Here is a 24,256-nt window from a genome sequence, read left to right on the forward strand (position 1 = left end):
AGTGCTATTTCTGGCCAGCCAATCAAAAATGAGTCCAGGTTATCCCGCCATCGCCGGTGTGGTCTGCCGGATCCCCGGTTTGACTCGTGGGGCTCCCACTCTGTGGTTATCTTGGCCCACAAGTCGTCCGGCATTCGGTAGACATGGCCAGCCCAGTCCCACTTCAACTTAGCCGCTTTCCGAGCTACGTCTATTATTTGAGTCTTAGAGCGCAGCGTGGTGTTCCGGATCCGATCCCTTAATTTTACACCTAAATATGCTGCGCTCCATAGCTCTCTGGCAAACCCCGAGTTAATAAATTGATGGATTTTATTTAGTTTTATGTTTTACAGATAGTATTTCCCTCGTGTTTGTGTGTTGAAGAATGTTGTGTTTCACTCGGTGGAAAAATTTGTTTAATCTTCGTGCCTTGAAACCCTCACAACGCTCAAGTTTCTACTTACCGAAGCACTTGCTACGTTCGTGGTTCAATGTTAGAATTTTTCGCTTGCTAGGCTATGGACCCAATGATTCATGATTCATAATTCTTATAGTAACAGTACAAAACAAGCAAATGATGAATAAAAAACATACTTTATTCAGATCTGAAGTTTTACATCAAAAATAAAAATCGACAAATACAAAATATAATCAATAAAATGCATTGAAAATGTCATAATGGTGCAACAACAATAAATATTGAAATAAAATTAACCATGAGTGATACGACTGATCGCACAGCGTTTACGAAAAATATACCTAATTCTCTGGAATGGGCATCGGTGGTGAAAAATACTGATTGTAATATGTAGCTATAAAATTAGTTTATTATCTCTGTAAATCTCACATCTATCTATTTCTATATATAGCGACGGATTCCGATTATTACCTGTTAGATAATTCAAAATATATTTACGAAAAAATAAAATAAATAAAGCATCTTGAAATGAAGTTAAATATTACAATTTAAAAAACTTTTGAATGTTAAATGCCATTTTTAAAAGTGAAGAAATACACAGAAATACATCGATATAAAGAAAGTTATTTTGTGACTTAGATTATCACCGATTAAAGCTTATTTAGTATATCGTTTAATTTAAACATTAATTTTAGTTGGTTGACGAAATCACTAATATAACTATAGCATCACATATTTTAGAAAGTATTATGTAATATGTATTATTATAAAAGTTAAAATGCTTTTCTATCAGTATTTAAGGCATTAGCATAGGTATATATTACATATGGGTTATAATATATTTCGTTAAATTATAAAAGTGATGCTATAGACATATCTACATTCGTAAAATTATCGTAATAACATTGAGGTATTGGAAGAAAACTTGTACATAATAATATGCATGTCTTAAAGAGTACACAGTAATTCTTCATATTACATGAGTTTTAAATTTAGATTTTTTTAGTAACAATGTAATATTGAATAATGTAAGTATATTTTAGGCCATTTTATTGATACCAAATACAGGCATGGAAGTCGACATATAGGTTTTCGGCAGACGCCATTACAAGATGGCGGCCTATTGTACGATGTACTCTTTAAGCTTAGTCCTTAAAGTACGTATTAAGGCATATTTCCCTATGAATAAACTGTGCGATTCAGCCAATCGTCGAGCGAGAACGTAGCGTATTCACCGCCTGATGATCTGCCCTTGAACGTTTCTGAAAATTAAAAAAAAAAATGGTTTTATATCTCATAACGGCGGGGGGAGATTTAGTTAGTGTTAGGATGAGGAACGAAAAAGGAAAATACATAAAGCGATATAGCAGTAATAAAAAGTATAAAATACGTATTTTCAGATTTCGTTGCTGTATGGTGCTTTATAGTTTGCTAACAGTATTTTCTAAAAAAAAAAACATGTAAATAATAATTATAATTGTTTTAGGATTTTATTTTATTTTACAGTAGCAAACTATATTTTCGTTCAAAAGGCTGTAAGGAAGTTAATGTCACTTTAAGTGTCTTACAGATACATTTTAATATTAATCAATAATTTATTATTATTAAATGAATAAAAAGGCGTTATGCAGAAAGTAGACAACCGATAAAATATTTTCTGTTTTAAATCGGCCATAATTCGCCTATTTTAAATTGCCAATCTAAATTGTCTATGCATAAAACCTTAATAAATATTCCTTGCAGCTTTTATCCATTGCGATTGAACATCACGAACCAAAAATATAATAACTCTGCAAAATCATTATTTCCAATTGCATTATTAGGTACTTATTACAGTCGCCATCAAATATATCGGAGCTGCAAAGCTCTCATAAAAATTGGAACTTGACTGACTTTAAAATAATAGTACATTGTGCAACAAGGGAGGTAAGGGGGATATTAAAGACGCGCGTTATTATCCACGACTGCCGCAGGCAGGAGTGAATAATAAACACAAGTCTTTAATGTCCTTACCTCCTGAGTTACATACAATGTTTTTTATCACATTTGAGAGAAAAATACAGAGGAAACAGTTATAAGGCAAAACCTTCAACCGGCGGCGTTACGACCTGATGGGTACTTTACAAAAAAAGTGTCACAAATGCTTGTGCTTATTTATAATATATAGACTTGAATACTTTGCAAAGTTTTTAATATTTTCGGTTCATGATTAATATACGTTTTACAAATATACTTCTTTGTCCTTGCGCGAGGATTCCTTCGGCTCACGGGTTGAACTGTAACTCGCGTTCGAGATTCTCGACGGGCTCGTTGTTAGCTGGATTTATTATAATAACATGTAATATGAGACTAGTACACGAAACATGCCTACTGAGAAGACAGGTCATCGAAATATGATAAGTTTTAAAACAGTAACGAAATACAACATTGACATAGAAATATTATACAATGTCTGAGTATTTCCAGAATCAAATAAAGTTACTATTTGGCCTGGCAGGTAAGCACGGTCGCGTGATAACCGCTATAACGTCAGGCCGTCCTCTTCGCACTATTTGTAAGTGCGGTAGGGACGCACCGATGCGCAAGTTTATCCAACTAGTGTGCAACACCCGCTGGTTTTAAAAGAAATTATGTCACGACTTTCTTAAAATAAAATACAAATTATCATATTTCGATGATTTAAATATGTAAGTACTTAACTACTATTACTAGTTCTGGCTTCTAATCATGTGACAAATACTTGTGACTGGCTCATGCAGTAGAATCAAATATATTAAGTTACTCATGGACCAACTAATATAACACATACACAAACTTCATGCAAAAAATTCAAGTAGCTATAGAAAATACTTTGCTGAAATTTGATATTTAGAAGTATTTTTTGATAAGATAAAGTATATTTATACCAAAACGATTATGACGCGGCGTCTGGCTTTGCCATACAGTTGACTCGACGCTACGCTCAGACGCTAGATATCCTTAGGCCCTAACATTTTATTTTCCACTTTCTTAGAAAAAATATTCACGCCTGTATCCCATAAAGGGGAAGGCAGAGCACATGAAACGGACGTAGTTACGCAGAAATCCACATGAAATTGTCATTAAGTTTTAGACCTTGTATGAAAAACAAGTCTTTTATTTCAATGACAATTTCAGATGGATTGGAACGTTTCTGTGTAACTACGTCACTACTATAGTCTCAGTGCCACTCTTGGCAATCAAAATGTTGAAAGAAAACGAAAATTGTGACATGCAGTGACAGGTTGCCAGCCTCTCGCCTACGCCTAGAAAATGATTACCTTTGATATATATCTAAGTAAAGCAGAGAATATGCCAATTGTGTTTAAAAAGTCTTACCGATCATGGTCTTGAGTCGCACGGAACACATTATGAAGTCATCAAATTGGATGTATCCGTCTTGGCCGCCGTATCTATTAGATATAAACAAAGTTAGATATCTATGGTGAGTTTGTCTAATGACCACAAAATTTTAATTTTGAAAAAACCCCCGACCGCGACATAGTGGACCAATTTTCATGATACATGGCTAAGAACACTCCCGACTAACTCAGCTTTCAGACAAAAGAAACTAAATCTAAATCGGTTCATCCGTTCGGGAGCTACGATGCCACAGACAGACACACACACAGACAGACAGACAGACACGTCAAACTTATAACACCCCTTCGTTTTTGCGTCGGGGGTTAAAAAGGCATATTCAAAATGAGAAGGTACATATCTCAAACCTAATGAATCCCGTAGGGCAGCCATTCTCAAAGTGTGCTCCGCGGACCCCTAGGGAATTTTGGGTACCTGATATGCAACTACAAGTGTCTTCCATAAAACCAAATATTCACCAATTGTTAAAAAATAAAAAACAGTTTCATGTAATAACCTCACATTAGAATCTAGTGATTAGATTTTACTATCATGATTGATTATTAAATTAAAATAAAAGATTGCAATAAAAAAAAAATTGGGTTCCGTCAGATGTTTTACTTTCTAAAAGGGTTCCATGGGAAAATAAGTTTGAGAACCGCTGCCGTAGGGTCTTGTAAATGAATTCTATTCGAGATGTATATAGGGGCATTTCCAGAATTTGGGACCCAAAATTAACGTAATACGATAATTAAGCATTAAAATAAATAAATAAATAAACATTTTTTGAACAAATTTCATGCTTAGTTATAGTCACAAAACTGACAGCGAGTTAATTTTTGAAAATGCCGATAGTCTTCCGTCATGTGTAACCCCTTTCCCACCAAGAACCCGACTGGTAGGCACTCATGAATTTTGCCCGGATGCGGGTTGTTGCCACACAAGCAGGCGGTTATGATAATATCCGGTTTCCGGTAGTGCGCCATTTTTTGTCTGGTATCATAAAAATGGTCATAGTAAATTATCCGTAAAAGATAGACATATGCCATCGCGGACTTTTTAACACGCTTTTATTAGGTCGTCGTGTATGTAACTATGTATGTAATGGAATCTGCGGAGGCTAATTTAACCATCTTCCAGGAGTCGTAGCGTAATGAAAATTGGCAGCTATATGTAGTTCCGATGACAATACAATAATATGGTACTGTTGAGCTGATCTGATAATGGAGTCGGAAGATATGAACTGGAACTACATGATGGAACCTCGTATCATAGCCGTTTTTGGGTTTCTTAGAAAAGTCTTGTAATGAACTTTGACTACAATTAGGTTTCAAGGTCTGATGATGAAGCCGAAAGATATGAACTGGAACTACATGATAGAACATCGTATCATAGCTGTTTTTGGGATTCTTAGAAAAGTCTTGTAATGAACTTTGACTACGATTAGGTTTCAAGGTCTGATGATGGAGCCGGAAGATATGAACTGGAACTACATCATGGAACATCGTATCATAGCTGTTTTTGGGCTTCTTAGGAAAGTCTTGTAATGAACTTTGACTACAATTAGGTTTCAAGGTCTGATGATGGAGCCGGAAGATATGAGCTGGAACTACATGATGGAACATCGTATCATTAGCTGTTTTTGGGCTTCTTAGAAAAGTCTTGTAATGAACTTTGACTACGATTAGGTTTCAAGGTCTGATGATGGAGCCGGAAGATATGAACTGGAACTACATGATAGAACATCGTATCATAGCTGTTTTTGGGATTCTTAGAAAAGTCTTGTAATGAACTTTGACTACGATTAGAATTCAAGGTCTGATGATGGAGCCGGAAGATATGAACTGGAACTACATGATGGAACATCGTATCATAGCTGTTTTTGGGCTTCTTAGAAAAGTCTTGTAATGAACTATGACTACGATTAGGTTTCAAGGCCTGATGATGGTGCCGGAAGATAAGAACAGAAAAAAAGGGGGGGGGGGCTCGAGGGGGGAAGCATGAAAGAAAGATCAACGTAGTATTTAAGATAAGTTGGGTTAGCGTTTTCTTGTGACATTTAAGAGCAAACAAAGGGGGGCTCGGGGGCTAAGCCCCCGCATGAAAGAAAGATCAACGTTGTATTTAAAATAAGTTGGTTTAGGGTTTTCTTGTGATCCTTAAGAGTAAAGAAAAGGGGGCTCGGGGGCGAAGCCCCCGCATGAAAGAAAGATCAACGTAGTATTTAAGATAAGTTGGGTTAGCGTTTTCTTGTGACCTTTAAGAGTAAACAAAGGGGGCTCGGGAGGCGAAGCCCCCGCATAAAAGAAAGATTAACGTAGTATTTAAAATAAGTTGGGTTAGCGTTTTCTTGTGACCTTTCAGAGCAAACAAAGGGGGGCTCGGGGGGCGAAGCCCCCCGCATAAAAGAAAGATCAACGTTGTATTTAAATAAGTTGGGTTAAGGTTTTCTTGTGATCCTTAAGAGTAAAGAAAAGGCCCCGCATGAAAGAAAGATCAACGTAGTATTTAGAATAAGTTGGGTTAGCGTTTTCTTGTGACCTTTAAGAGCAAACAAAGGGGGGCTCGGGGGCGAAGCCCCCGCATGAAAGAAAGATCAACGTAGTATTTAGAATAAGTTGGGTTAGCGTTTTCTTGTGACCTTTAAGAGCAAACAAAGGGGGCTCGGGGGCGAAGCCCCCGCATGAAAGAAAGATCAACGTAGTATTTAAGATAAGTTGGGTTAGCGTTTTCTTGTGACCTTTAAGAGCAAACAAAGGGGGCTCGGGGGCGAAGCCCCCCGCATGAAAGAAAGATCAACGTAGTATTTAGAATAAGTTGGGTTAGCGTTTTCTTGTGACCTTTAAGAGCAAACAAAGGGGGGGCTCGGGGGGCGAAGCCCCCCGCATGAAAGAAAGATCAACGTAGTATTTAAGATAAGTTGGGTTAGCGTTTTCTTGTGACCTTTAAGAGCAAACAAAGGGGGGCTCGGGGCGAAGCCCCCCGCATGAAAGAAAGATCAACGTTGTATTTAGAATAAGTTGGGTTAGCGTTTTCTTGTGACCTTTAAGAGCAAACAAAGGGGGGCTCGGGGGGCGAAGCCCCCCGCATGAAAGAAAGATCAACGTAGTATTTAAGATAAGTTGGGTTAGCGTTTTCTTGTGACCTTTAAGAGTAAACAAAGGGGGGCTCGGGGGCGAAGCCCCCGCATAAAAGAAAGATTCACGTAGTATTTAAAATAAGTTGGGTTAGCGTTTTCTTGTGACCTTTAAGAGCAAACAAAGGGGGGCTCGGGGGGCGAAGACCCCGCATGAAAGAAGGATCAACTTAGTATTTAAGATAAGTTGGGTTAGCGTTTTCTTGTGACCTTTAAGAGTAAACAAAGGGGGGCTCGGGGGGCGAAGCCCCCCGCATAAAAGAAAGATCAACGTTGTATTTTAAATAAGTTGGGTTAGCGTTTTCTTGTGACCTTTAAGAGCAAACAAAGGGGGGCTCGGGGGGCGAAGCCCCCGCATGAAAGAAAGATCAACGTAGTATTTAAAATAAGTTGGGTTAGGGTTTTCTTGTGATCCTTAAGAGTAACGAAAAGGGGGCTCGGGGGGCGAAGCCCCCAGCATAAAAGAAAGATTAACGTAGTATTTAAAATAAGTTGGGTTAGCGTTTTCTTGTGACCTTTAAGAGCAAACAAAGGGGGGCTCGGGGGGCGAAGCCCCCCGCATGAATGAAATATCAACGTTGTATTTTAAATAAGTTGGTTTAGGGTTTTCTTGTGACCCTTAAGAGTAACGAAAAGGGGGGCTCGGGGGGCAAAGCCCCCCGCATAAAAGAAAGATCAACGTAGTATTTAAAATAAGTTGGGTTAGGGTTTTCTTGTGACCTTTAAGAGCAAACAAAGGGGGGCTCGGGGGCGAAGCCCCCGCATGAAAGAAAGATCAACGTAGTATTTAAGATAAGTTGGGTTAGTGTTTTCTTGTGACCTTTAAGAGCAAACAAAGGGGGCTCGGGGGCGAAGCCCCCGCATGAAAGAAAGATCAACGTTGTATTTAGAATAAGTTGGGTTAGCGTTTTCTTGTGACCTTTAAGAGCAAACAAAGGGGGCTCGGGGGCGAAGCCCCCGCATGAAAGAAAGATCAACGTAGTATTTAAGATAAGTTGGGTTAGCGTTTTCTTGTGACATTTAAGAGCAAACAAAGGGGGGCTCGGGGGGCGAAGCCCCCGCATGAAAGAAAAATCAACGTAGTATTTAAGATAAGTTAGGTTAGCGTTTTCTTGTGACCTTTAAGAGCAAACAAAGGGGGCTCGGGGGCGAAGCCCCCCGCATGAAAGAAAGATCAACGTAGTATTTAAGATAAGTTGGGTTAGCGTTTTCTTGTGACATATAAGAGCAAACAAAGGGGGGCTCGGGGGGCGAAGCCCCCCGCATGAAAGAAAGATCAACGTAGTATTTAAGATAAGTTGGGTTAGCGTTTTCTTGTGACCTTTAAGAGCAAACAAAGGGGGGCTCGGGGGGCGAAGCCCCCGCATGAAAGAAAGATCAACGTAGTATTTAAGATAAGTTGGGTTAGCGTTTTCTTGTGACATTTAAGAGCAAACAAAGGGGGGCTCGGGGGGCGAAGCCCCCGCATGAAAGAAAAATCAACGTAGTATTTAAGATAGGTTAGCGTTTTCTTGTGACCTTTAAGAGCAAACAAAGGGGGCTCGGGGGCGAAGCCCCCGCATGAAAGAAAGATCAACGTAGTATTTAAGATAAGTTGGGTTAGCGTTTTCTTGTGACATATAAGAGCAAACAAAGGGGGGCTCGGGGGGCGAAGCCCCCGCATGAAAGAAAGATCAACGTTGTATTTAAAATAAGTTGGTTTAGGGTTTTCTTGTGTTCCTTAAGAGTAAAGAAAGGGGGCTCGGAGGGCGAAGCCCCCGCATGAAAGAAAGATCAACGTAGTATTTAAGATAAGTTGGGTTAGCGTTTTCTTGTGACCTTTAAGAGTAAACAAAGGGAGGCTCGGGGGCGAAGCCCCCGCATAAACGAAAGATTAACGTAGTATTTAAAATAAGTTGGGTTAGCGTTTTCTTGTGACCTTTAAGAGCAAACAAAGGGGGGCTCGGGGGGCGAAGCCCCCCGCATGAAAGAAAGATCAACGTAGTATTTAAGATAAGTTGGGTTAGCGTTTTCTTGTGACCTTTAAGAGTAAACAAAGGGGGCTCGGGGGCGAAGCCCCCGCATAAAAGAAAGATCAACGTTGTATTTTAAATAAGTTGGGTTAGCGTTTTCTTGTGACCTTTAAGAGCAAACAAAGGGGGCTCGGGGGCGAAGCCCCCGCATGAAAGAAAGATCAACGTAGTATTTAAAATAAGTTGGGTTAGGGTTTTCTTGTGATCCTTAAGAGTAACGAAAAGGGGGCTCGGGGGGCGAAGCCCCCAGCATAAAAGAAAGATTAACGTAGTATTTAAAATAAGTTGGGTTAGCGTTTTCTTGTGACCTTTAAGAGCAAACAAAGGGGGGCTCGGGGGCGAAGCCCCCGCATGAAAGAATTATCAACGTTGTATTTTAAATAAGTTGGTTTAGGGTTTTCTTGTGACCCTTAAGAGTAACGAAAAGGGGGGCTCGGGGGCAAAGCCCCCCGCATAAAAGAAAGATCAACGTAGTATTTAAAATAAGTTGGGTTAGGGTTTTCTTGTGACCTTTAAGAGCAAACAAAGGGGGGCTCGGGGGGCGAAGCCCCCCGCATGAAAGAAAGATCAACGTAGTATTTAAGATAAGTTGGGTTAGTGTTTTCTTGTGACCTTTAAGAGCAAACAAAGGGGGGCTCGGGGGGCGAAGCCCCCCGCATAAAAGAAAGATAAACGTTGTATTTAAAATAAGTTGGGTTAGGGTTTTCTTGTTACCCTTAAGAGTAACGAAAAGGGGGGCTCGGGGGGCGAAGCCCCCCGCATAAAAGAAAAATTAACGTAGTATTTAACATAAGTTGTGTTAGCGTTTTCTTGTTACCTTTCAGAGCAAACAAAGGGGGGTTCGGGGGGCAAAGCCCCCCGCATAAAATAAAGATCAACGTTGTATTTAAAATAAGTTGGGTAATGGTTTTCCTGTGACCCTTAAGTGCAAATAAAGGGGGGCTCGGCAAAAAAGAAATACTTAAATTTTGTTTGAATTAGTTGAAATGTGACAATATTTTCTAATCGAGTCAAACAAAATCCCACTAGCTGAGAGCTTCAAAACAATGTATGGCGAAAGTATGTCTCTCTAATGTCTTCAAAAAGTCCGCGATGGCACATGTCTATATTGTCTATCTTTTACGGATAACTTATTAGGTATAAACATTTTTATGATAATACCGTAATAAGAAGGTAGCCGCTAGTTATTATTAAGTAGCAATTAGCAATAAGTACACGTTAAGCCACAAATGGCATGTAAAATCCGCCTACTTGAAATAATTTTATGTATAAATGTTAAAAGGTATTTATTTCATTATTAACACTTTCGAAACCGGGCTTCTACGCGGCGCTACGACATTTTCGCTACATACGGGGAAACCCATGTAATCGGCTACGCTTCTACGAGCGGTGTGCCCGACAGTCGGGTTCTTGGTAGCGAAAGTGTTAATGACTAAAAAGTATAAAATAAATTAATAGTTTAAAAAACACTATAAAACACGCTTTTATAAATGCACGTAAAAGCCAAAAATAAATTATGGATCGTTCAAGTTGTCTCTATTTGTGAGCTGAAGTTTAAAAACTATGTGCTTTTAATTATAATATTTGATTGTAAAAGCGTGGGGCGCTGGAACAGTAAAGACTTTCTTGTAAACAAATACTAATTCGAACTTCCTGGCGAATGAAGTTGCATAAGAACATAACGTTTACATATGCCGCCTAAGGGTTACCAAAGAGAACCAAAGATATCTCGTCCACGAACAAGAACTCTGCATCCTGTCACTGTAGACACTTTCCCCTTTTGTACTTTGATTACCGGAAAAAAGCGGCGTTCTAAGTGTCGGTGACTGTCGACTCTCCTCGCTACTAGCGCATATTTTGTCTGAGTTCGACAAACTGGTACCTAATTTGAACACTGACTTTTAATTGATTTGACTGTTTAATGTAGAACCTACTAGTCATGCTGCAACTCCAGTTAGCGCGTCAATCTGTGTAACCTCCTTCCCGTAACATAGCATAATTTGATTTATCAGCAAGTTATACTTATATATTCTGTGGTTATACAAAAAGTCTTTCCTGTTCCAGCGCCCCACGCTTTTACAATCAAATATTATAATTAAAAGCACATAGTTTTTAAACTTCAGCTCACAAATAGAGACAACTTGAACGATCCATAATTTATTTTTGGCTTTTACGTGCATTTATAAAAGCGTGTTTTATAGTGTTTTTTAAACTATTAATTTATTTTTATAGAGATGACAGAGACACAAGTTCGCCGTACATTGTTTTGATATAGCTCAAATGGTTTGGGCAGCGTTTTCGATTATCGATCGATTATCGTTTACGATCGACCTGATCGCCTGAAGCCAGCGGAATTCTGTCAGACTTGATTAGCAAATATTGTCATATTTCTACCAATTCAAAAAAAATCTCAACAAATTATACTAGTATACCTAAACCTTCCTCAAGAACTCTATTCATTGATGAAAACCTCATGAAAATTACCTTGTAGAAAATAAAAATCCTATTTCATAACCCAGTTAGCTAAGAAGAATTATTTTTCCTCATACAAAACCAGTTATCAAACTTGGTTATCTACGAGGAACAAGGGGAAAATTACTTCAGTAGTTTTTGAGTTTATCGCGAACACACAGACAGACGCCGCCGGCGACATTGTCTAATAAGGTGTAGAGATATTATATCCTATTTTATAACCCAGTTAGCTAAGAACAATTATTTTTCTTCATACCAAACCAGTTATCAAACTTGGTTATCTACGAGGAACAAGGGCAAAATTACTTCAGTAGTTTTTGAGTTTATCGCGAACACACAGACAGACGCCGCCGGCGACATTGTCTAATAAGGTGTAGAGATATTATAGAATGTTCATCATCATCATAATTTCAGCGATTAATCTCCCACTGCTGAGCATAGGCCTCCCTTCGTGTACGCCACTTATCCCGGTCCTGGGCTAATCTCATCCAGCACGGGAAGCATGGTCGCGCGATAAATGATAAAACATCTGGCCGTCCCTATCGCACTTACTAATAGTGCGATAGGGAGGGACGGCCTGATATTTTATCGTCTATCGCGCGACCATGCTTCCCGTGCAGAAGTGCCCCGCAGTTTTTCGATGTTAGATATAGAATGTTACCTGTGTGCAAGTACGTTGAGTGTGTGTGCGTTGACGGTGTAACCAGCCGAATGGATGGCGTCGCGCAGATGGTAGGCAGGGATGGCGCCACGGCCTTCAGTGTCGTATAGGCGGAAGACAGCCTGTAGAAATAAACGTACATTTTATAAAAAATGTTCATAGAAACGCGAAGTACGACACTTTTGTGGCGTCCATGAACTGAAACCCTGAAACCCAAATAGTTAAAATAGTAGTGTGTCTACAAAAAAATACAGATTAAATTATTTTCTACGAGGATAAATTAATTTGTTCTAAGAATGAAACCCCCTTATTCATAAACGTACACTATAGTTATCAAGCCAATAAAGTTCGTTTGTCCCTTTCTATCACACCAATACGTCGGAAAGGGACAAACGAACTTCTTGGCCGTTTATGAATAAGAGGGTAGGTATGTTAATCTGGTGCTATTTAGAAATTGACCACAAAAAAAAAAAAAAACCTTTATTCAGAACGTAAAGCTTAACCCTATTACATATCTTCTGCCAAACCAGTGTGGTTGTTGGCAGACGAGGCTCCCATACACTTATCAAGCTAAAATACCTCATAGTTTTTAGATATATGTATAATATTTATATATATATATATATATATATATATAAAGGTTTTGCTATGCATACACACACACATGTACATATACGTATACGATGCATGTATGCAGAACCTTTAAATCGTCATATACATACTCGCGCCTGTTTTCCCATAAGGGGTAGTCAGAGCACATGGAACTGTTCAGGTTTCAGTGCCACTCTTAGCAAGTATACCAAGCTTAGAAAACAAAATTGGAATTTTGTGACATTGCAGCAATATTAAGGAATGTTAATGTTATTCAAATAAAACCTTATAGCAAAAAAATGGCCGACGGGCCTAACTAGGTAATATGCAGACTAGAGATGGGCCGAATATTCGGTAAATATTCGGTATTCGGCATATTCGGCAAGTTTTTCAATGTTCGTATTCGGCCGAATAATTCGGTTGCATTGCCGAATATTTACCGAATAAACAAAGTAAATAACTAATGAAGATTTTACGTATTCTACTCTACATCCTATTCTACGAAGCTCCTATTTTAGTAGCTTTTTAAGGTACTACTAAAAGAGATAATTATATGTAATTACCAATGCGTCAAATAATAAATACAATTGTTTTGTAAAAAAGTTAAGAAACCGTAGTTTAAGAGTTGAAAAGAGTACACAGTTGTTTTAACTAAGTTTTAGTTATCCACTAAATCATAAGAACATAGTTGTAGTAACACAATATATGTATTAACCATTATCAATCACTTAATAGTTTTAATCTTAACATCCGCCTTAAAAATATGGCGTAACCGAATATTCGGCCGAATGTTCTAAGAGCTGAACCGAATGTTCGGCCGTATATTCGTATTCGGCAAAGTCCATATTCGGCCCATCTCTAATACAGACATTAAACGTCGATACGAACTCTACATTATCCCGAAGTTTCATCCTTGAGAAAATGAGGAAGGTCTGTCAGCTCTGGGCTTTTAGTCCACAATGATCTCATCAACTCACCCTCCAGTTACGCAGATCAATCCACAGTGACTTGAACTCTTCGAAACCAAGGCCGCCAGAGTTATCCTTGTCGAGCATCGCGATCATGCTTCGGCACACATCTTTGGAGAATCCTTGGCCTTTGAGCTCTGAAAATTTACGCATATTTAACTAAGGGTCTTAAATTTAGGGCCTATTAACACAGTGCGAGAACTAGAATACGAGTTTTAGTATATTGCGATACTAGCTTTCGAAATCGGCTTCGCTCGAAGTGGAGGATTAGAAAGAGACAAAAAGTAGCTTATGTCACTCTCCAACCCTTCAACTATATCCACTTAAAAATTATGTCATTTCGTCGTTTTGCCGTGAAAGACGGACAAAGCAGGCACACACAATTTCCCATCCATACTAATATTATGAATGGGAAAGTGTGTGTCTGTTTGTTTGTCCGTCTTTCACGGCAAAAGGGAGCGACGAATTGACGTGATTTTTTAAGTGGAGATAGTTGAAGGGATGGAGAGTGACATAGGCTACTTTTTGTCTCTTTCTAACGTGAGCGAAGCCGCGGGCAAAAGCTAGTATTTAATAAGTATCTAACCTCAACAGTTCGCAATGTAACTAAAATCGCATGCGAGTTTGTGCGTGTAAATAAGCCCTTAATATACTTAAATGGTGTAGAAAATTCAATCAGAATTAAGACTTGCCATATTTTAAAAGTTGGTAAGTCTTAATTCGCAGTGCAGCCAAATGTAACTTTTAACCTTTTTAAAAAAAAGGTAAAAATATACACTTGCCTAAAAAATCACAAAATTTCTATTTTTGTGACTCAAACGCTTAAATTGTAATGACAAACGTTTAAAAGTAATTTGAAAATGTATGTAAATGTGTACATTTTCAAATAATCTTAAAACTAGTTTTATGGAAATGGAGGTATGATTTATTTACTATCTAATCTTAATAACGTATTTTAAAATGCCCATTTTTGTTTTTAAACTAAATATTAAAGCTGGTAATGAAGATATTTCCAACAATATTGGAAATATCTACATTGTGGTGTTAGTGGCAACATTAAGCGGTGTTTATGTAAAATAATTCTTTATTAACATAATTATACATTTATTACTAAACAAAAATTAGTAAAGTATTATTTTACATAAAATTATCGTCCGAATTGTACCTGTAAAATAAGATAAGACACAAATATTTTATGTACAGTAATAAAAATAGACATTTTAAACTGAACAGTGCCTCCATTTCTATAAAAGTGGGAAGTATTGCATGCACCGGCCGCGATTGTCCTGTGAAAAAAAAACTTTCATAATTAAATAATAAATTAAAAAATCTTAGGAAGAGGAACATAATTTAAATCTATTTCATCAATAATTATTCATATTGATATTTTCTTAAAGTAATACGATAATAAAATTCTGGATTATAGCAATGGTAATGACTTTTACAGGAAGACAGGAACATAAGATCAGAAAACATCGCTAAGAAATCTAACACATACGTAAAACCTGCATACGAGTATGTACAAATAAATTTAAAGGAATATGCCAAGTCTCAATCATTCTATATGATTGAGATAAATACTTTAGAACAAGATCAGTACTACTTTTTAACCCCCGACGTAAAAACGACGGGGTGTTATAAGTTTTACGTGTCTGCCTATAGCATCGTAGGTCTCGAACGGATGAATCGACTTAAATATTTTTATTTGTTTGAAAGTTGAATTAGTCGGGAGTATTCTTAGCCATGTATGATAAAAATCGATTCATTACATCGGGGGTTTTTCCAAACTTTTTAACAAAGTCCTTAAACTTGCCGCAATACCAAGTGGCGACTGATGTTACAGTACTATCCCTCTCTATCGCACTGGGTCTCCATTAGCATGAAAGAGATAGCATTATGACTTCAGTCGTTTATTGCGGCGAGTATAATATCAATACCTTGTCCACCGTTAACCTGCGGCTGCGTCAGATGCACCTGTTCCTGGTTGTGCACCTGCTGCAGGTCGATGCCGACTTCCTTGCAGATGGGAGTGCAGAGGGCACACAACAGCTGCTCGAGACAGCTCTGCTCCGCGGGGGCCCCCGTGCCCCCTCCCGGCACCCCGCCTCCCCCGCCGTCGTACGCGGCGCCTTGCCGCATGGCCGTCTCTGTCGAAGTGAGAGTAACTACTATGGGGCGAACTACATTTTGTACAGAGGGTTCATACGAGGGAATGGCATTTGGACTGAGAAACGCACCTAATGTGATGTGAAAAAAAAAATAGAAATTCTTCCGACTAGTTAACGATTTCTGTAGGTATTCGGAGAGGGGCCAAGAGAGCGCACAAAAGCTTTTCCAGGCAGCTCTGTCAAATTTCGTTAATGAGAGTATAGCTTTAACACTGCGTTTTAAGAGCTCACAACTGCTGTTCGAGGCAGCTTTGCTCCGCGGGCACCTTGCCGCATGGCCGTCTCTGTCGAAGTGAGAGTAACTACTATGGGGCGAACTACATTTTGTACAGATGGTTCATACGAGTTTCAGGGAGCATTTGGACTGAAAAACGCGTCGAATGTGTTTAATGATTTCTGTAAGTATAAGAGTGTGAATGAAAACTATATTCGGAAGGGGGTCAACAGAGCGCACAAAAGCTGTTCCGGGCTAGCCATCTCTCTAATTTCGTTAATGAGAGTAGGTAGGTACAGATGTACATGCCAAATGGGTTTCCTCCGTATTTTTCCCTAAACGGTCATGCTATTTCAGCCATACTAAGACTGACTGAAATAGCATGACACAATATATTGATTTAAACTAACACGATCTTCACTCATATTAATCGCGTAAAACTTACGTTTATACACCGTGTTTCCGGTATCACTCAAAACCTCAGACACCCCAACTGATTTTTATTTTTTCAAACGTGTCTAGAGTGTTCATCTTTTAAACTGATGATTATTATTTTTTTAAATTGAGTTTTTCATTTTCTGTACAGCTCTACTCGACTTTTAACTCTACACTCAATAAAATAATTGCTAGCTACCATCATAAACCTTCAAACTATTTATTTGTGTACGTTACTGCAACGACATAAGGTTTAACAATAGACAGCTATGTCACTGTAAAGCACCAAGCTTTGTCACAGTAAACTTCAAATTGGACAGGTAATCGCAGTAAGCAAATTTAAACCTAACATTCAAAATGACAAGGTTGTAATTTGGTTGTAGTTCAATTTGTTATGACTTATGATAAACATTAAAAGTAAACTGACACACAACGTCAAATTCGTAGCGGAAAAAATAATCGTCCACGTAACCAGCCATTATTAATACCCCTAAATACTGAAAAAGGTATACAACCTCTAGCAATGTGATATGCACAATGTTGTATTACGAATTAGTAGAATGGGCACGTAAAAAATAACTAATAATACAAATTAAAACAAAAAATATTACCCCCATCAAGATATAGCTCAATCGATTCTACTCTCGATTCTGAACAAACGGTTTTCAGGTTTTTAGTGTTAAGTGAAACACGGTGTATTTAACCAGACGTTTCGGCCATGACATTACGTCCGTGTAGACTCTAATAATAATATAGCATGACACGTTCGTACGTTTCCGTAATAATACGAAGGCAAATCTTTTCGCACTATGTACATCTGTATATTAGCTATTTGCTTGCTGTAAACTGCTTTTTGAACAAAGTAGGGTTAATACGAGTTTTAGAAAATACTATTTGGATTTACAAACGCGCCTAGACTGAGAGACTGTTGTTGGAATGTACTGGAGAAGAACTTTAAAGTTCGCTGGGTGGCTAGCCGAATGGCACAATCGCTCACGAAACGCTCACGAAACGAAGCGCTAGTAGATATCTATCTCTATCGCGCTTGCGTATTGGCGCGACAGAGCACGCGGCGTATCGCTTTCGTTTGGCGTCGGAGAAATGCCATTCGGCTACGGGGCCAGTTGTTGCAATGTGTATATGAGTGCTAATGAAAGCTATGCATGTAAAGATGGGTGTTTAGAGAGCGCACCGTAGGAATTCCAGGCAGCTCTGTTATGTAGGAGCAGTACCATCTCTCCCTCCGTAATATGTGTAACTCTAACTATTAATACGAGGATTGAAAGCTACGTAAATCTTAGAATACACACACAAGAATTCATTTTACTTTACGTGTTATGTACATGAGTGCGAATGAAAGAAATAACAACGGTTGTCTAAGGAAGCTCAGGTAGATTGGGTTGGGTTATTTCTTCTTCGTGGAATCCAGTGATTAGCAAATGTAAGCGTGAAAAAACACCGAGGGACACACCGGCTGATGTCGTGAGTGTTGTGTGTAGGCAAAGTGACAACCCTAGCGCAAAAGTGAATAATCAAGAACAAGTGCGGGTAGTTCGAGAAACTCGCGCGGCTAGAAGATGTTGATGCAATTCCTCGCCAGTCTACCCGTGACCACGAACATAATGTGATGTTCGAAACGTCGGGCCTAATATAAATGTAAGTGTTTACGCGATTAAGTCCCGTTTTGTTCTAAAATTAAGATTGGGTTAAATCATAGATTAAATATAAGAATCATACCATCCCATACATTAAAATGCGACCGCCTAAGAACGCGCATACACTACACCACATTGCACATAGATGGCCCCACAAAAAAATGCCTTGTTGCCATCGATTATTTGTAGATTGGCGTGTCACTTTCGAGCCATAAATCTATGTCAGAAGTGACACTTAACGCCATCTACATTAATCTACAAGTATAATCGAAAGCTACAAGACATTTTTTTTGTGGCGCAATCTATGTCTTGTGTAGTGTATGCGCGTTCTTAGGCGGTCGCATTTTAATGTATGGGATGGTATGGTCTTCTTATATTTAATCTATGGTTAAATATACGACAGTGATTATATTATGCATGATAATGCCATTTAACAGGATAAATAATATGTAAAAAAATATTTAGCCGCAAAAATGTATCTAAGCCTAATAAAAAAACGCTTGCATATTTAACAACAAATAAATAAAAAATAATGTGCAATAACTTAGAGCCAGAAAATAGAGAATAATAACACAACATTCTAAACTGTTTAAACAAAACAATATTTTATACGATAATAATTTTCCCACTACTACAATTTAAGATCAATAGCAATATTCTTTTGAACACTACCAAAATTAGACATTTGTCAATTGCTGACGTGTTTGGAAAAACCCCAAATTCTTTTTACTGAAGTATCAAGAGAATATTGCTAAAAATCGAATTCTATAAACATCTATAGATCTTATAAATAAAATACTTACATAATTTCGACGACGGAATGCAACTGAACGACAATAAGCGCGTTTAACTCGACACAGTAAGCATATTGTTATAACAACGAAAGCTCAAAAATGGGCATTTTAAATAAAATCATTAAGAATTAAATAAAATCTTACACAATTATTTCTAAGCTTATAGCATATGCGTATTTAAAAATAGGTAATATATGTAAGTATTATGTTTTAGATTATGAACACAATATTTGTGGTTTACACAGTCGTGTATGTGCAATGTTATAGTTAGACACTCCGTTATAATGTTTATTAGATAGACCTCTATGTAGGAGCATTTAAATGCGTAGATATTAATCCTAATATAATATATTTACTGCTTTTAATTCCAATAGAATTATTGAAATACTAAAATAATGATTTCCAGAAATAGCCTAATCGAAAAAAAGACTACACTCCTAAAATATAATAAAAATGCAGGTTTTGTAGACTCGACTTTCAGGGCTATTTCTTGTACCAACATGATATTCTGCTAAGCGATGGGGCCTTCTTAAGTGATGTGGTCTTGAAGTATGTCTTGAAGTGTACGTCGGGTTTCGCCCGACTCTTCAAGTAAAAGGTCACCCAAGGCGCCCGACTTTGTACCGCGTACATCGGGCTTCGACTGATAAATTAAGAGAGCGCCCAAGGCGCCCTACATAGTACAGTACGCATTGGGTTTTGCCCGACTCTTTTAAGTGTGAGGTCGTCCTAGGCGCCAGGCTTTGTACCACGTAGAAGCCCGATTCGCCCGACTTTAGACTGCGTGAGTCGTGCTTGGCCCGAGTCTTAAAGTAAGAGAGTCGGGTTTAGACTGTGTGCATCGGGTTTCACCCGACTCTTTAAGTATGAGGGCGCCGTCTTTGGACTGCGTGCTTTCTGCTTGAAAAAGTCACATAATATGTCAAATGTATGAATGTACGTACCTTCCCTCATGGCATAGTCGAGGATCTCCTTGAGCTCCTGCCAGTCGAGAAGCGATGCCAGAAGAGATGTGGTCTTTAAGTATGAGAGCACCGAAGGGGCAGGGCTTCTGCCTGCCTATGTCGGGTTTCGCCCGACAAGTATTAGGGACGTTAGACTCATTAAGTATGGTTTAGAACCGCGAGTTTTCTGCTTGAAAGCGTCACATATTCCCTATAATATGAATAATATGGTACGTACCTTCCCTCATGGCGTAATCCAGGATCTCCTTGAGCTCCTGCCAGTCCACCTCTCCGTCGGCGCCGGCAAGCCGGTTGAAGAACTCGCGGATCGGGTCCGTCGGCTCCGGATTCGGGGCTATTTCTTTCACCTGGATTAGATAGATAAATAAATAATAATAAATAAATAAATAAATGCTTTTCGGTGAAGGAAAACATCGTGTAGTGAGGAAACCGGACTAATTCCAATAAGGCCTAGTTACCCTTCGGGTTGGTAGGTCAGATGGCAGTCGCTTTCGTAAAAACTAGTGCCTACGCCAAATCTTGGGATTAGTTGTCAAAGCGGACCCCAGGCTCCCATGAGCCGTGGCAAATGCCGGGATAACGCAAGGAGGATGATGATGAAATAAATAAATAAATATTATAGGACATTCTTACACAGATTGACTGAGGCCACGGTAAGCTCAAGAAGGCTTCTGTTGCGGGTACTCAGACAACGATATATATAATATATAAATACTTATATACATAGAAAACATCCATGACTCGGGAACAAATATCTGTGCTCATCACACAAATAAATGCCCTTACCGGGATTCGAACCCGGGACCGCGGCGCAGCAGGCAGGGTCACTACCGACTGCGCCAGACCGGTCGTCATAATAGATAGATCTTTATTTGCATTCCAATATGTTACATGGGCATATACATTGTTTATAAACATCTTACATTACTAGTAATAACCATAACTATAAATTTTACAATATTTTCTAATATATATATCATTTTTGTGAAAATAACATCAATAGTTTAACTACTTATTATTATAATTTATCTACTTAATTATTTAATATTCAGGGGACAAATTACAAATTCTTATCCTCCATAAATTCAGCAATTGAGTAATAACAATTTTCCACCAGCGTCCAGCTTACATTTAAGTCGATTTATGAAGTTTAAATCTGTTGGTTCGGTTCAGGGATGTAACGGAGCTCTGCTTCTGCTTCCGTTTCTGCGGAACTTCCGTTTTGTTTTGCACATCCGCTTCTGTTCCGGTTCTGTTATTTTTCAAACGGAAGTTATAACGGATGTCGGAACCTAGCGCGACGGTGGGACATGAGCGGCGTAGGTACATCAAAGACCAATAGGTCTATTACCTGTCATTCGCTCATCTCTCCGCTTGCCACGTGCTGCGATACTAAACGCCAAGGCGGAAGGCCAAGTCAGTTCTTAAATTCTTAGTTCGTAAACAGTAAACACCTAAAAGTTCTAGGTAATTTAATTAGTTTTGGTTTATGTTATACCTATGTGGTATTTTTTTTCTTTTCGTTTTTAACATCCATAAGTTCCGCTTCTGCTTCCGGTTCCGCTTCTGCTTCCGTTAAACTAAATTTAAAACTTCTGCTTCCGCTTTCGGTTCCGTTAAAAACACATCCGTTACATCCCTGAGTTCGGTTTTTAAGTATTTAGGGACTTTATTATAAATTTGTATGGCTCTGTAATACGGTCCGTTCTTATACATTTCCATTTTGGGCCCGGGAGTTCTAAATATAGTAGGCGTCGAGGGTTTTGGCAAAATTTGAACAAATGTAGATTTTTACGGACAAATTTACATTTTGGTAAGCTTAGTTTATAGATAAAAGTAAAGCTCTGGAAGCGGAGACTCGTTGGATTTATTCACAAGAGTTTTAAACAAATTTTAAGTGATTTCCTCAAAGACACCGTTGCTCTTAATTCCATTTAGACAGTTAACGATAAAATAGGTTTAAACGGTTGTCTATTTTTTTTTTCTTCAAAAAAGGTAAGTCCTCATTTAAGTCCAAAAGGAGGTTTGAACGATTCATTTAAGATTAACTTAATATTTAGTTAAATATTTTATTAATACACATACCCTGTCATCAACTTCGCCCATACCCACATCTTCGTCGTTTTCACTGAAAACATAAAATTCATTAACGAAACAGTCACATTAGAATTATTTTAACATTAATAAAAATTAGGCATAAGTTGCCAATACAGTGTGCGTGAAGAAATGCCGCTGATTGTGACAAATACCGAACGTTTACTACTATTTCTACCGCTCACTATCAACTTTTATAATTATTGAACAATACGTATTTGTAAAATATTCGGCACTGTATTTTTTTATTATTATAAAGGTCTTACTCTTGGCCACAGACTAGCCAAAGGCAAAGACGTGGCCTACGATGGAGTGAGCTCGCCCAGAAGATGCCTGTTCACTCTTGATTTGAAGGTTGCCGGGTTATATGAGCTCGGAAATATAGCCGCCGGCAAGGAATTCCACTCCTTGGCAGTGGCAGAAAAATTGTTAACAATTGTTTGTCTTTTATGTATTCCATCTATTGTATCTTTTGATGTAATGACTATTTGTTGCCATAATAAAATAAAATAATGTCAACGGAGGCTTTTTCAACTAATCCGATTCCATAAAGACTTGCCATAGTAAAAGCCTACAAATTGAGGGCAGCACCAGCCGTGCACATAGCGAAAAAAATGTATGAATTATAAATTAATTCGGCATAAACGCCTTGTGTCAATAAACATGAAGTCTCTTTATCCCCCACGCGTGCTTCGTTCCGCATGGAAAACATAAATAATGGCTTAATTTTTCAGTACAGATGGTGTCTTTTTTACGCACTAGTGCGAGAAGTGGTTCATTATATGCCAGGTCGAAACTTCGGATGGCCATCTGTACTGAAAAACGTCGTACGTGCGAAAAGGAAATGAAATGAAATATTTTTATTTCGCTAGAGACGTGGAATTCGTAACTCGTGTCGATTTAAAACACTCCCTTCGGTCGTGTTTTAATTTATCGCCACTCGTTTTAAACTTCCTATTTTACGCACTTGTATCGTAATGTACTATTTCAGTACAGATGGTGTCTTTTTACGCACTAGTGCGAGAAGTGGTTCATTATATCCTCTTGGCGCCCAATGTACTTTCTGAAGTACCTACATTTGGTTTCAATGAAATTTTAACTTATAACAAATAAAATATAATTTCTTTTGTTTCCAAATTTTTTCGAACAAATGAAATTGAATATAATCTAAAGTACAATAATAATCAAAATTGCCTATCAAAAATTTTGTATGGTGGGCGCTTCGAGAATATGCCAGGTCGAAACTTCGTAGGGCCATCTATACTGAAAAACGTCGTACGATACACGTGCGAAAAGGAAATTCGTAACTAGTATCGATTTAAAACACCCCCTTCGGTCGTGTTTTAATTTATCGCCACTCGTTTCGAACTTCCTTTCTTACGCACTTGTATCGTAATGTACTATTTAAACTCACGCCATGTTATTGGACTTCTCAGAGAACACTCTCACTAGGAACTCTCCCTCTTCATCAGGCTCGAAGGTGGAAGGCACAATCACGTACGTACCGGGAGGCAACTTGAATCTGGAACAAGGGATGTTTAGCTATATTGCTGTGTGATAACATAGATAATTGGAACTCACAATTTTCTCGAGGCTGAGGCGTAGGGTTAGAGCCGGCGTAACTTTATTTGACGTTCATATGTAATGTATGTAATATGCCTACTTGAAAAATAAATATTTTATTTTCATTTAAGCTACAATACACCAAAGAGGATCGAGTATTACAGAGAGTTACTGTCGAAGTAAAATGTGTAATCACAGTGCATAGACTGCTATCTCTTGACACAGGCTGAAAACTTTTGAACCTCAGTTTTGACAATTTGGCCCATATTCTTAGCTTGATATGTGCTAAAATGTCAAATATTAATATTAGCGCCATCTAGCTGAGCGTACCCCAAAGGTGTAATGCCATCTAGGTCACCGTTCCTTTTTCTGTATGGTAATGAGGTATGTTTTCTTAGGTCTATACGGAGTTATACATGTCATGTCTTTGGTAATACTGTGCAATAATGTAGTACTACATCATTAAACGCGACGATGATTCTTAAGGTAGAGCAGATGGGGTTTTAAGGTTCCTTTCAGGGTCCTTGTGCAGCTCAACATTCAGGCAGTAGGGCGAAGTTTCCTTACATTTACCAGTACACTTGACTCTGTAAGATCGGGCGCAGCCCGCCATTCAAGCGCCCGCAGCGTACTTGACCCTACATTCAAGCGCGCAAATCGCACTCTAATGGCTCAGCCACGACATTAGTCTAAGCGCGGCAGCGGTGAGCGGCGGCCATACATTGGACCGAGACACAGCGATGGGACTTTTCA

At 38.5% G+C, this 24,256-nt stretch overlaps 1 protein-coding gene across 10 annotated transcripts in view; it reads right to left on the reverse strand.

Annotated features, from left to right (window-relative positions):
- Positions 1–554: 554 nt before the first annotated feature.
- Positions 555–24,256, reverse strand: part of LOC125236886 (calpain-B) — an 88,254-nt gene continuing 64,552 nt past the window's right edge. For 7 of the 10 annotated variants that reach the window (XM_048143799.1, XM_048143803.1, XM_048143800.1 and 4 more), the window contains 8 exons: positions 23,355–23,462; positions 21,932–21,974; positions 20,064–20,193; positions 15,553–15,762; positions 13,625–13,752; positions 12,057–12,178; positions 3,755–3,828; positions 555–1,659 (listed from right to left, as the gene is read on the reverse strand). In XM_048143799.1, coding sequence (XP_047999756.1) covers positions 1,577–1,659; positions 3,755–3,828; positions 12,057–12,178; positions 13,625–13,752; positions 15,553–15,762; positions 20,064–20,193; positions 21,932–21,974; positions 23,355–23,462 — 898 coding nt within the window. In that variant the 3' untranslated portion in view covers positions 555–1,576. Of the gene's footprint in view, positions 1,660–2,630; positions 2,715–3,754; positions 3,829–12,056; positions 12,179–13,624; positions 13,753–15,552; positions 15,763–20,063; positions 20,194–21,931; positions 21,975–23,354; positions 23,463–24,256 lie in introns of all 10 variants that reach the window. The other 3 variants (XM_048143804.1, XM_048143798.1, XM_048143797.1) reach the window with 2 other exon arrangements.

Source organism: Leguminivora glycinivorella, chromosome 20 (assembly GCF_023078275.1).
Source record: "Leguminivora glycinivorella isolate SPB_JAAS2020 chromosome 20, LegGlyc_1.1, whole genome shotgun sequence".
In the NCBI taxonomy this organism is placed as follows: Eukaryota; Metazoa; Arthropoda; class Insecta; order Lepidoptera; family Tortricidae; genus Leguminivora; species Leguminivora glycinivorella.